This window comes from Nyctereutes procyonoides, unplaced genomic scaffold (assembly GCF_905146905.1).
Source record: "Nyctereutes procyonoides isolate TBG_1078 unplaced genomic scaffold, NYPRO_anot_genome, whole genome shotgun sequence".
In the NCBI taxonomy this organism is placed as follows: domain Eukaryota; kingdom Metazoa; phylum Chordata; class Mammalia; order Carnivora; family Canidae; genus Nyctereutes; species Nyctereutes procyonoides.
The window spans coordinates 1521001-1535851 of record NW_026575144.1 but is presented as its reverse complement, the minus strand read 5'-3'; the positions used below and the strand labels follow the sequence as shown (position 1 = coordinate 1535851).

Below are 14851 nucleotides of genomic sequence, written 5' to 3'. Positions count from 1 at the left end.
AACAAATTATTTTAAGATTTGTGTGGAATCAGAAAAGACCCCAAACAGCCAGGAGAATTTAAAAAAAAAAAGAAAACCATATCTGGGGGCATCACAATGCCAGATTTCAGGTTGTACTACAAAGCTGTGTTCATCAAGACAGTGTGGTACTGGCACAAAAACAGACATATAGATCAATGGAACAGAACAGAGAACCCAGAAGTGGACCCTGAACTTTATGGTCAACTAATATTCGATAAAGGAGGAAAGACTATCCATTGGAAGAAAGACACTCTCTTCAATAAATGGTGCTGGGAAAATTGGACATCCACATGCAGAAGAATGAAACTGGACCACTCTCTTGCACCATACACAAAGATAAACTCAAAATAGATGAAAGATCTAAATGTGAGACAAGATTCCATCAAAATCCCAGAGGAGAACTCAGGCAACACCCTTTTTGAACTTGGCCACAGTAACCGGAGAAGGACAAACAGTGTATGTTCTCATTCATTTGGGGAATATGAATAATAGTGAAAGGGAATATAAGGGAAGGGAGAAGAAATGTGTGAGAAATATCAGAAAGGGAGACAGAACATAAAGACTTCTAACTCTGGGAAATGAACTAGGGGTGGTGGAGGGGGAGGAGGGCGGGGGGTGGGGGTGAATGGGTGACGGGCACTGAGGGGTACACTTGATGGGATGAGCACTGGGTGTTATTCTGTATGTTGGTAAATTGAACACCAATAAAAATTAATTTATAAAAAAAAATGAATGGTAATCAACAAAGCAATCTTGTTATTTATGGAAGATTGTAACCCTGAGACATTTTGAAACTTGTGAGGCTTAAGAAGTTCTGATACTTATGGTTTATGCTCTTTAGTTTCATGAGTCATTTTTCTAGTAGAGGAATTGTAATATCAACTCCATAATGCTGGCTGTAACAGGAGGGCAACAAGATCTTGAGGGATGGTAAGATTCTACTTAAGTTTACAAGTGTGCTATATTGGATAGAGCATGGTTGGTGCCAGAAGACCTGGGATTTAGCTCCAGTCTACATGATTTGCATAAACTACTGAAATTCTTTGAGCTAAATTCCCTAATTAGTAAAATCAAGGGAAAAAATAAACTCCAGGGCTTTTCTTAACTAAGACACCAATTTGGAATTTTTTTGTAAACTATAAAGTGTTAAATGATAGCTGGCACTGTTCTGTTTAAATGGAAAATATGAGTTAGCATGCATTTAGTATAATCTTTTAGAAAGCTTTAGGACTTACCAAAAAGTCTTATTATCAGTAGGTTTAGAAATTTGATGTTCTTCACAGGAGTCTATTTTCATGTATCTTTCAAATTTCAGTTTTTAAGATAAAAGATTTCTATTTTATCCTTGCTAAGAGCATGAACAGAATAAACAATGAGATCTTTAAAGAATGTTCTATAAATCAATAGCAAAATCACACTCCTATATCACTGTGGAAAGCCTGATTACTGTATATAACCACACTCTTGGTCCAGTGAGTATTCATGTTTAATAATTAAAATAATCACTAATTTCTATTGCTGTTCCTTTGCTATTTCATAAGGTATGCACTATTGGTCTTTAAGTATTTCACTCTCATTGGCTGTGGACTCTAAATCATTATTTGTTGGTTATAGACCTTTACAATGCCCAGTGGCATTTGCCACTGATGACAGCAATAACAGATGATGTTGAGCCAAAGCTACTGGGAGTGAAATGCAGAAAGTAAAATGATAATAAATAATTGTCACTCCATTACTAAACAGTGCCTGAAATTGGTTCTACTACATGTTCGATATAGCAGAGTCTGCATAATCCAAGAACCAAAAAGACATTTAACAGCAAACAAAAAGGAACCCAAGCACATGTCTTGTTCAGTGACCAGAGCATGGCATGAGTATTCAATCCATTTCAAAATCTTACGATATCTTCTCAAACTGATGGTATTTGGGAAATATGTCAAAAGATATACTCAGTCCAGTGGATGCAAACATCCGGAATGTTAGATAGTCTCAATGCATATGAGACTGAACATAGAAATATATTCCAAACATAGAATTACAATTATAGAGAATATGAGGTCTGTTAGGGGTGCAAGATACATGAAAGAAATCATAAAACTTATCTAAACATGATCATTTTGCTCAGGTGTTTGGGTGGGGGACATTTTGAGCTGGCCTGCTATGGGTACAGAATCTGTAGGAATAAACTCACAAGTCAGATATTCAATGAGAGATTTTTATTTGAGTTAATTACCCATACTATACAGTAATTGCCCTTTAACATTTAAAAGAAAATTTGTATTCTTCCTCCATCTCTCAGACTACTACAACATCCCTTCTTTCCACTGATGGTGAATAAATTCATTGTGGTGGTGGTGGTGGTTTATTTGCTTGTTAGTAAAAGACTCATTTCACTAACTCTGTATTTTAAGTGAGTTGACATGTAGTAATCACCAAAGTTCTTTATCTGAAAACATAATCCACTTACTAGACAAGTTATATAAAACTGTGCCTCAGTGATCTTATTAGTAATAATATAATAAAGGATAATATATAAATATATCAGGATAATATATAAATATATCAAAGTTAATGTGATAATTAAGTAATTCATATGCTGTGACTATCTTCTCTTATTTTTCGTCAAAAGCAGAACCTAAAAATGGAAGGTAACTTATTCTGGGATGAAATCTTGGGGAACAGAACTGGGATTCTGGGAAGAATGGATCAGGAAAAAAATAAAGGAAGGAAAATCCAAAGATATATTATCAAGGTGTTTGCCATGGTAGAGGCATGGCTTGAGCCCACTGGGAACCCTCTGAAGACCTATGGAAAATGCAAAATGGTCTATCCAAGGAATATAAGAGTGTTCATCAAGGTTGCTCTGTGGAGTATTAATGCTTCACATAAGATTGTGTATGTATTAGAATATCTGAACAGCTTCCAGAGGGATTCCACACAGCAATTTCAGAGAAGCCTCAAGGCAGGAAATGAATAAAATCTAAGCTACTCAGAATTTATGCAGGGAGATTTACTAGAACAGCAACTGACCAGGTTGTATATAATGTTACTCCCAGTAGATTTGATGGTTAGGGTGCTAACTTGCCACTAGACTTTAGTGAGGGTGTTGCCAGGGCCATTCCAAACAAACTGGCCTGTCAGGGAACTGTGCACAGTAGAACACAAATCCAGAACACAGAGCAGTTCCAGGGTGATTTCTACATGGTTAGAAACAGTGGCTTCCATGAAAGATTCTTAAGATCCAGGACCATGGAGATCATCAACTTCTTACATTACAATAGTCAGGGGGTATCTAGCTGGCCTGTAACCCCAGCCAAGAGCAAAGTTACAAATCAAAATAGTAGTAATAAGAAGTTTAAAATATATGCTAAGAAAATAAGCATAAATTTTTATAAATGTTATAAAAGACTTTCATTTGCATTATCCTCTTTGAAGCTATCAATAATGCTGTGAGAAGGCATGATATTATTCTTTCCATTTTTAGATGAAGAAATTTGAAGTTTCTAAGTCTCAAGGTCTTAAGCAAAACTTCATTGTCTATATGTGATGATCCAGAATGAGAAGTATATTATGTTGATCCTAATCCCAGAATCCTAAAAGGTACCTGTATTGTAACAAAAGTTCCTCCATCAATTATTTTGTAAGTCCTGACAGCTACTCTCCCCCTCTAGTGGCTACCTCCATAGCCTAAATGAATCACTCATTTACTTACCTGAAAGCATGAGCAAACTATACTGTTAGCAAAATTTATTTCCAAATCCATTGCCATTTGTGAAAATTGATCTCTTACCAAAGATGACTACTAGATTTGAAGGAAACTTATTTCAGATGCTGGGTGCCCCCAGAGAGTTTCCAAAATGAACTGGCTTCTGGAGGGTTGAGAATTAACCCAAATAATCATCAAGGAATGGAAGCTCAAGAAAATCACCATTTCTAATAGAACATAAGTGACTAATATATGTCAATTCTAAGTAATCTGAACATTTGAGCATATGGAACTGTCTTAAATTTTTCTTTTTCTATCCATCTCCTAAGGTAATGTCACTGAATTTAACCAATTAATAATAATAATAATAATAATAATAGTGATAATAATTATACTATCCATACTACAACTACAAATAATAACTAATGATTATCGAGAACTTATTATGAGCTAAGCAGTGTGTGAAGTGCGCTACTAGTTAACTTAATTATTTTCACAATAATCCACATATCGAGAGTACCAGTAGTATTCTTATTTTACAGATCAGAGAACCATGTTAGAGAAAGGTTGACTAAGTTTCCCAGATAACACAGCAAGGAATGACTAATTTAGATGTGTTCTAGTCTTAGCTGCTATGCTACTACGCTATACTGCCTGGCTTTCAGACCCAAACTGTGTAGTCTGGTCTGCAGCAGAAAGCTATCATTGATTAGGAAACCAAATTTTCACTGGTTCTAAGTAAAGTGAAATACAACATCTCAGAGTAATTCAGAAGTTGATCAGCATCTTTGGAGGGGTGTGTATATGTGTGTGTTGAGGGTAAGAGGAGAAGGCAACATTGCAGAAAGGAAGAAAAGTAAAAGGGTAAGTTTCACAGAAGTGTTTTTTTCTCCTAGAATTTCAGAGCATATTTATAACTTCTTGGTTTCCCTTTTCTACCCTAAACAAATGTGTACACATTTCAATTTCATGTTCCCCTGACTACTATAAAGATCAAAAGTGGTATGAAGCGATTTACTACCTGATCAAAAATGGTCTGACTGTGATCTTTCAAGGTCAAGGAAGTAATTCCTCTCATGCTGCAGCCCCTAGATTCTGAGGCTCTTCCTCCTGTGCTTTACAAAACCAGCTCCAGATCCAGGAGTCCCACCTGTGAGAGGCTGCCTGATTGACAAGAAGAGGGCACAGCATACAACTCTCCTCCCAGGGAGGTAACTTACCCGGTCAGTTTTCCCTTCAGTCTGAATGCTGGTGTGACTGCGTACCTCTTGTTCTTCCTCCAAGTCAGAAACATCCTCCAGTTCCTCTGGGGTCTATAAAAAGAAAGCAAAGCATTGCTGGTGAGAATGCAAATGGAAAAAAAAGTCTGGCAGTATCTCAAAAAAAAAAAAAAAGCACAGAGTTATCAATATGACCCAGAAATTCTATTCCTAGATATATACCCAAGATAAATCAAGATATGTGTCCACACAAAAACTTGTAAAAAAAAAAATGTTCAAGGCTCCACCAATTGTAATAGCCAAATAGTAGAAACAACTCAAACAAACACCTACTGAGGAATAAACAGAATTCTATAAAATAGAATATTATTTGGCTTTGAAAAGAAATGGAGTACTAATACATGCTGCAACATAGGTGAAGATGTTATGGTAAGTGAAATAAGTCAATCACAAAAGATCATATGTTGTATTATTCCACTTGTATGAAATGTCTAGAACAGGCAAGTCTATAGAGACAGAAATGTGATTAGTGGCTCCTAAACCAGGCGGAGGGAGTGAACAATGACTGCTTATAGGTGTGCAGTCTCTCCTTGGGATGCTCACAACATCCTGGAATTTGATAGTGGTAATGATTGCATGACTGTGTGTATATACTAAAAAAAAAAATCAGTTTTACACTTTGAAATGGTGAATTTTGTGGTATGTGAATTATATCCCAATAAATGTTGAAAGAAAAAGAAAGCAAAATAATCAAGAGGAAGCTTTTCTCTGGATGAATAGTAATTTGGCTAAGCACTATGTTGTCATCATAAAGTAGGTGTTCACATGTGATAAATAGATGGGACAATTATAATTAAAACTATATGCCATGGGATTTTTTTATGCCACAAAAATTATTACGAATTTAACTTTTCTAGGAAATTAAATAATAAATTTTTTAACTTCAGTGTCTAAATAGCTAACCTACTTCCATTTCCTTTTATCAATTTCAGCTCAAACGTCTTATATCAGGGTGGTGTCCTGCTCAGGAAGACAAGGGTTCGTTGGGTTTCTCTGCCAAGCCTCTCCAGATCCCTCTACTTCTACTGTCATAATGCTCACCATACATGATTGTTTGTTGAATCAGGCAGCCAGTTGTTTATGAGGTAAGGACTGGGTCTGCCCTACTTGCTGTCCTATCACTACAAGAAGCACATCCATGCTTTTGAATGGTTGAAGTAAAATTATCAGTGATAGCTGATTGGATATGAGCATAAGAAAATCTATCAATGGCAATAGCAAACACTCATCCTAACTGTACCTTTACTGTGCTTCCATCTTCCACATTTCAAACTAATTTTTTTATCAATCTTATATTATTTTTCCTAATCTCACTTAATCTCTTCTCCTTAATCTCATTGGGCCAATAATTTAAAGGTATCTGTCATTATTGCAAATCCAAGTAAAAGCACTTAAGAATTAATTTAATATTTATTTTCATTTAAATTATGTATGATTCATTTAATACAAAGCCTTGGTAAGAAATGCAGAAATCAGTTTTCATGAAAAGCAACCAAATGTAAAGTGGAAGATCTCTTCTGTACATATGGCTGTTAAAGACTGGGAAAGGGCAGGGCTTGCCTCCCCATTCCAGCCCTGGTTTCCCTTCAACCTTGCTTTGCACACAGGCCTTTGTTTATTTTCAAGGCTATGGAGAGTTTACCTTCCCTTGGACCACTCCAGAGATGGGAACTTGCAATAATTAAAACTACCTATTTCCTAACACTAGTGGCCTCGGATTTGTTAAAGCTCTACGAGATGCACTGAGCATCACCCAATCCTCTGCAGTTATTTCAACGAATTCCAGTTGGATATTAATGATCCTCTTCCTGGCAAGGCCTCTAGTATCCTTGAGTAATTGTTATGTATGTATGTTTATTTCTACATGCAGCCCCTTTTTTGCTGTGACACTGTGCAACTATGGTCACAGGGCAATTTATTATATTTTCTTAGGTATTAATAACATGAGTTCACTGCTGTGGAACTTCTACACAACCACACATGTTTTATTATTAGCCATTTTTGTGTATTCTTCCCATAGTATTCTTGAGAAAGAATCTTTGCTATTTCCTTCCTTGATATATCACCAGCCTCTGAAACATCTGAATAAATTCAATTGATCAAATTCCTTTTCTTGGGTCCTGTTGTTTTGCAACTGAGGCTGTCTGGTGCCCCTACTGTGATCTGTTCCTTATAAATGTCTGCTGTTAATAACTTGGATTATACTCTACCGTGAGGTGACATATAACTTCATCATTGATTCCATTATTTTATTCAACTCAAAATAAAGTGACTTAACAGAAACTAAGAACAACCGCTGCTGTCAGAAGTCATAAGAACCATTTTTGTTGGTGATACTGCAGGAAGAGATAAGCCTACCATTTACGCCCACATACTTCTGTTTTTTTTTTGGGGGGGGGTGGAGGGTGCAGGAGTTGTCTTTAACATAGGACTAATCAGTTTTCTTGCAAAGTCACCACAACTGACCTCTTCTTTTCAGAAACAAAATCAGTGGGGGAGTGTTCAAAACATTTGCTGGCAGCATTTTGTATTCTGTAAGGCAAGCAGTTGGCTGGTATTGCAAAAATAACAAGTTAAATATACAATGTTATAGTTAAATTAAGTGGAAACTAAGAGAGAAATAGGAATACTCTAATCACTTTTGAGGTGATACATTAACTACTTCAGGGCTGAAGACAAATAATAATAATAAAGCAAGCATTGTAAAAGAGAAGAGGAATGCAGGTACCCTGTATTTTACACTCTTAAAAAAAGCTTCCTCCTACTCATCCAGTAATTTTGGAAGATGCAAACATCTGGGAGGTGTGTGTGTGTGTGTGTGTGTGTGTGTGTATTTCTAATTAATTTTCATTCTAGGGGAAGGGAGACCAACTATCCTAGAGCAGCGTCATGTATTAGAAAGATCCAAAAATGTTGAGTAATAGAGACCTAAATTTGAATTCTGGCCCTCTGATCAGTGATTGTGGGACTTTGGGCATTTGTGTACCATTTTAAACTTTGGTTTCCTCAGAACAAAGTTTTACATAATAATACCTAACCCTGAAGTTTATTGAGAGGCTCAATTGTAGTAAGAAGATTTAAGTAAGAATTACTTCGCCAACAAACAGCTGGAGTGTAGGAAAAGTTTGTTTCTTTGTTTCTATTGCTTTTTCTCCTCTTCTTCCACTATTCTAACCCTCCTCCCATCACACTTTATATTTTTGGATAAAACATTTGTGGCAATTTGAATATCTCCATTTTACTCCAAATTTGTTATTCTGGATTGATATGATACTTACTAGCTGCTTCTAATTACATTCAACCCATTTTGAGTATATAAAGTCCTGTGCTGAACAAGGTTTAATATAATTCCACACATATTGCTCTTTCTTAAGTTCCCAGTAAAGATTTGTTTTAATCTGATTTAAATTATCCCTTAAACTGGGCCCAGCAAAGATTCACTCACATAGATTCTCAGTGATGATGCAAATAACTTCCCCTCTCTGAACTGGGCTCTTAATCAAACCAAGAGAAAGATATCTTTCTTCTTCTTCTTCTTTTTTTTTTTCCTGGAAAGAGTGTTAATAAACTCAGTTATTATTCATCTATTTCTTATATGAGAATTCAGGAAAACTATTTCATGTGTTTCTATTTTAACTCTTGTTTGTTGTGAAGCATTTCTTAGGTAGCTCAAAGTGATTTTAAATTAGCTTAGTTTCTTCACCTGGTAAAATGGCAAAACTATTACCTAATTCTTGGGGTAATTGTGAGAATAAAATGAGATGATGAACTGGAACATTATTCAGAGACTAGAAAGTATTGAAGTTGAATATTTTTTGTGATTATTATAAATTATTATTATAAATTTTATTATAAGGCCCCACTTTATGCAAGAGGCCAGAAACAAGCATAGAACTTGGAAATATTCAGGCTGAGGTTTTCATATAGAAACTGGAGCTTCAATGACTATAGTGGCACATTAAACTTCAGAGTCATAATAAACTTATATATAAATGTATATAGACTTACCAAGATAGAAATGGCTGCATTTATATAACTTTTTTTCCCAAGGCACTTAATGCTCTCTACAGACTTTATCTCATTAATTCTTTCAGCATTCCTAGTGAATGCTATGCAGGATTATTATACATAAAAATTCACTGGCACAGACTTTATGAATGCTTACATTTAAAATATTTAAAAAAAGAAACTTGTGGTCACCAAAGAGATAAGAAAAGAGGAAAGAAAAGAAGAGAAAGAAGGAAAAAAAGAGAAAAAAAAACAAGAAAAATATAGTCTAGGATTAAGAGTCATGCTTGACATTTTCCTCTCAAATTAAAGTTGAATTCTAAATCCTGCAGATGATTTGGTCATAAATCATATTTCTGTGACTATCCATCACTGTCTTACTAAAATCAAGTAACTGCCCCAGCAGTGTCAGGAGCAGTCTGATACTCAGGGAGGCTATTAGGAAGGGTGCTATGGGGATCTTCCGAAGCAGACAGTGGGAATAGCATGCTTAGGCAGGGCCTCCTAGATGAGCTGATAGCACAGGATGATTTTGGAATGTCAAAGTGGAGAGTCTCAAATTAAAATACATTTGTATAAGAGGGGTAGATATATTAATACATAATTTTAAATTATAGAAAACTAAGAAATGCCTTTTTGCTGAAAACATACAAACAGGCTCCTTTTCTACTCCTCAAACATGGCCCACTCCTCTGCTCCTTCCACGCCAGGTTCTTTGGCTCTGTGTATTCACTGCTCTTTTGCCTGGAATGATCCTAGAGCTCTCACATGGCTGGATCCTCCTCACCATGGGAACTCCGATGCCTATCTTCAGCCTTATCCAGTCTTCCCTGGTCGGTCTGTCTAAAAGTAGTCCCTCCCCTACTTCATTTATTTATTCATTACCTTGTATTTCTTTCTTTAACTCTCCTGTCATGGTCAAAACCCGAAATTATATTTTTCTTCCTTTTTTTTGAGAGGGGATATGTTTTGGTCTTATCTCATTAGAGCATAACTTCCATGAGAATAAGGATATTATCTGTCTTGTTTACCTCACTCTGAGCACCTTGAGACAAAATATAATATGTATTTAATAGAAATACACTAACTGACAAAAGAAAGAAATTATTTAATGACTAATAAGCATGGTATCAATGTCAGAAGAATTTCATGGAACATTTTTTAAGATATAGAGTAATGTTTAGTCATTTCCCTTTTGCCTTCAGTGTTGATTTAATGATTCCTTGCTTAAGGGAAAGTTTGAGGCAAAGATTCCCAAATTTCATTTTTTAAAAATAAAGACTATAGAAATTAGAAATAATAGATTTTGTGCAGAGAGATCTTCCAGAAGCTCAAGATTCTCAGATTTGGAAGAGTAGGAAGATGTCTACATATCCCATTAAAAGTTCAGTGTTTTTGTAAAAAGGCTTTAGAGAAAACATCATCTAAACTCAGACCAGAGTTTCACATTTTCCCCTAAAGTACCGTGGAAACAGCAAGTAGTACACCTGAAGGAGCACCATGGGCTAGGTCAATGGGTATCTCACTGGTAACCAAAGTGGGAAAATGACAAGTAATTGGTGGGTCATTCTGATGTCTTGATACATCTAAGCCTCTAGAAAAATAGTCTCTCAAACTTGGCACTACGGACATCTTGCTCTGAATAATTCTGGTTGCAAGAGACTATCTTGTATATTGTGGGGTGCTACCCTACCTTCTACACACTACATGAAGTAGGACCCTCTCAAGTTGTAACAGTCAAAAGTAGCTCCAGACATTTCCATATGTCCCCACATGACAGGGCAGGGGGAAGGGGTGAGGAGGGAATCACCCCTGTTTGAGAACTACTGATCTAGAATTTTGGTTCACCCGGCCCAATACAAGTGATAAAGGTAAAGGGAAGTTCCAAAGACTATGTTTAAATTCCCCATGAGAAAATGTAAAAACAGGCTGTGTTAGAAAATACAAAAATAAGAAGTCTTTTTTTTTTTCTTCTACACCTGAGATGATAACTCATACCCCACATAACACCAGTATGGTTATCAGACAGAAGAGGGCACATAACACCAGTATGGTTATCAGACAGAAGAGGGCACTATTTATTCATTTTAGTCCTAACCAAACATGCAAGACTATCTCACAAGATTTTTGAAGAAAACATTACAAATTTGGTCACAGTTGTATGCCAGCATTTAATGAGTTGCTTTCATTCTGTGGTACTTTTTTCAATTTTGTTTAATAATGAAGAAATGATTACCTAAAGATATGCAGTGATAGTCCAAGTTTGTTTGATCAGTAATAAAGAGTTAAAAAATCAAATTAAGTTATCTCAACTAACATATTTGAGTGTCTATTTCTTTCATGCATACAAACACACTATTATTCTAGATTCTGGAGATCTTGAGACAAATAAAACATAATTCTTGCCCTCAAGAGAGATAAAGGGTAAGGATATTAAATGGAAATAAAAGATATTCCCTAGAGTTACATGGTTTGAGACTGAAATTGAATGGTAAGATACAGAGAAATTTCCTTAGAAATGCCAGGCAGAAGAGGGAAAGGAGTGTAAAATACCTCAGGTTAACCTGGGAAGGCATTTCTTGTATTATCAGAAAGCTGGTGGGTTTGTGATATTGTGGTAGTTTAATGAACTTGAAGTTAGAATACCTGGGTTTTCATTCTAACTTTGTCACCAATTAGTTGTATGTTGTTAGGCAAATCTCATACTTTTTCTATGCTTCAATTTTCTCATCTATAAAATAGGGATGGGAAGTAAGTAAAACTTGATATATTCTGGAAGTCCCTCAAGTTTTAAGATTTTATGAGTTCATGTAAATCGAAGGAATAGCGTTAATGTGGATGAAATGTTTCTTCAGTACTGGGACTCCTCAACACTAGAAGAGATCTGGTAAATCCACTGATTTCAGTTGAAACAAATTCATTCTAATTCATCATACCAATTAGAAATATGGTTCCTCTCCTGAATAGATATATCTTCTCACTCTCACAAGGAATGAGAATGAAAATAGTATTCTGTTTTATAACTCTAATGCCTAACACAATGCTGGCAAAAAGTAAGTGCTCAAAAATATGGTTTTTAGTGCATTAATACAAGAAAGAAAATAAAAAGAGGAAGAAATAAAGAATGATGTGCATAAAGACATATATCACTATTTGCCACAATAGATCATTGGTGAGTTTTCTTCTTATAATTTTTCAAAAAACAATTTAAAACTGCCTCTAGATACCATTATCATCTCTTTATATTTCACAAGCCATTTCTTCTTTTCCAACATGCTAAGAATATGACACCATATAAGTTATCCCATATGGTGAAACTAAGAAGCCTGGGTGAATAGTATATCCCTTAAAGGCTACAACAATGGAAATACAGTTTGACAAAGCTATGTTGCAGAATATATTAAAAAAAAACAGTAAAGTAAGAGGAAAGACTACATCTACAATGTATAAGAGGATGTAATTAAACATGTAATCAAATAGGACAACTTGGACAAAGCAATCCTGAACACATATAATACTGCTGACAGAGGAGACACAGCCTTAGTTGTTCATGTATTTTCTATGAAATAAGTCTCTACTAGTTTTCTACTTAAAAACCTATCCAGGCCCGCAACCATCAACTAGTTAATCATACAAAATGCCTTATGGTTGAACCTGGATTATGATGATTATCATAAGGGGTGATCATTACAATCACTTAGGTTTACATAAAGCTTTCTAAGGACTCAAGTAATGATAGAATCACACAGGGTAAAGTATATTGTAACCTTAAGCCTTCTTTTTCTCAGGAAGCTTGTGACAGTCATGCCTCTTTCTGAAGACACCAATGAGGCTAATAACTGTGGAAAAGCACACAGCAAATCAGCAAGAGGGTCATAAATGAAAGTGGCATCATCAATATCATGGTACTTATTCAACCACCAAATGAGCTGGTGATCCAGCTCTAATTCCCAGGACTGCATGTCTAATTCATGGAAACTGTCATAAGAAGTATTCCAGCTTGACATTTAAATAAAGATATGAGGGATCCCTGGGTGGCGCAGCGGTTTAGCGCCTGCCTTTGGCCCAGGGCGCGATCCTGGAGACCTGGGATCGAATCCCACATCGGGCTCCCGGTGCATGGGGCCTGCTTCTCCCTCTGCCTGTGTCTCTGCCTCTCTCTCTCTCTCTCTCTCTCTCTCTCTCTGACTATCATAAATAAATAAAAATTTAAAAAAATAAATAAAGATATGAAAGACTAATGAAGCCATGAAGAATAGAGTTTGAATGAAGGCATATTTTTGGAGAGTTCAACTATGAGAAACATCTAGATTCAGATCAGGATCCTTTTAAAAAAAAGATTTTATGTATTTATTTGAGAGAGAGAGAGAGAGTGAAAGCAAGTGAACACGTGTGGGGAGAGGGACAGAGGAAGAGAGAAGCAGACCCCCTCCCACTGAGCAGGGAGCTCTCTGTGGGGCTTGATCCAGGGACTCTGGGATCATAACCTGAGTCCAAGGCAGAGTCTAACCAACTGAGCCACCCAAATGCCTCCAGATTGGGACCCTTGACATTCTTCTTTTTGAAAACAGAAAGGTGAGGAAATCATTTTTAATCATTTAATTATTCATTAACAACACTCTGCTGGGTTATTCCACATTCCTTTCCTCTTTCAATATTAACAATAAACCTGAGGAGGCAATTGTTACAATTTCAATACCATAGTTGAGGAAACTGAGACCTAGAGTTATCAAAACCTATCCAGGATTGCACACTTAATAAACGACTTCTTCAAAGTAAGTCCTGTGTTAATTTTATGGACCAGCTTGGTAGTCACAAATGCATGGTAAAGGTGGTAACTGAATGGTTAAAATTTCCAAGTCTAGAAAATAAGCTTCAAGCAGCATGAGTATATTGCTTATAGAGCAAGGTGGGCCAGGTATTTAGGGGTTGTGATCAGCAGCACACCAGTAGATTGGTCCTAAATCTACTCCTCCCCCTGCTGGATAGAATTTCTAGACCTGTAAACTTGGCACCTGGAGCAAATAGATGATTCAGCCTTTCTTCATTGCTCCACTGCCACTACCTTGAATCATATATATAGTCTTTAGAAACTCAACTAAAAGAAATCCTGATCATTTATCAGGATGTTGTCTCGGCTTCAAGTTATACCAAACTTGAGATGATTTTGGTCCCTAGCATGAGCAAAAATGTGTCAATAAATTTGAAAAAAAAAAATGCTCCTGAGTCATTCTTTGTTCTTCTTTCTAGTTCTATGAATTAATCTATACAGATTGGCAAAAATATTAAATATGTTTTGGACAGAGTTGTGAGTTTATATTCTATTTCCAAATTATGAGCAGAAAACCTGAGCTAAGTATCTTGCCAAAGTTCTTACACTGAGGCAAGAACTGTGGCAAAGTATAATATGAAGAGTGAGAATCTGGTTCCAGGTCAAATGCTTCCTTTAAGAGCTTGTGACCTCAGACAAATACATGGCTTGATGACAACTCAATTTCTTCAGAAGTAAATGAAAAAGTTGGAACTAAATGATTTAAAAAAATCTCACACAATTCTATTGTTCACTCTACAAGTCTATTGCAAGTTTGTTTATAATGAACATTGAAACAAACAAAAATAAACAAACTATATATATATATATATAGTAGCCCTGCTACTTCATATATATATACTTATATATATATAAGCCCTGTACTTATATATATATACATTTGAAGTAGCAGGGAACCTTTTTGAAATGCTGCATGTAATTTTAATTATTTTTTTTAATTTTTATTTATTTATGATAGTCACAGAGAGAGAGAGAGAGAGAGAGGCAGAGACACAGGCAGAGGGA

General features: G+C 35.8%; 1 protein-coding gene across 4 annotated transcripts in view; it reads right to left on the bottom strand.

Annotated features, from left to right (window-relative positions):
- Positions 1–14851, bottom strand: part of CTNNA3 (catenin alpha 3) — a 1663516-nt gene that overhangs the window by 172378 nt on the left and 1476287 nt on the right. For all 4 annotated transcript variants that reach the window (XM_055308926.1, XM_055308927.1, XM_055308929.1 and 1 more), the window contains one exon: positions 4948–5040. In XM_055308926.1, the coding sequence (XP_055164901.1) occupies positions 4948–5040 (93 nt within the window). The remainder of the gene's footprint in view (positions 1–4947; positions 5041–14851) is intronic.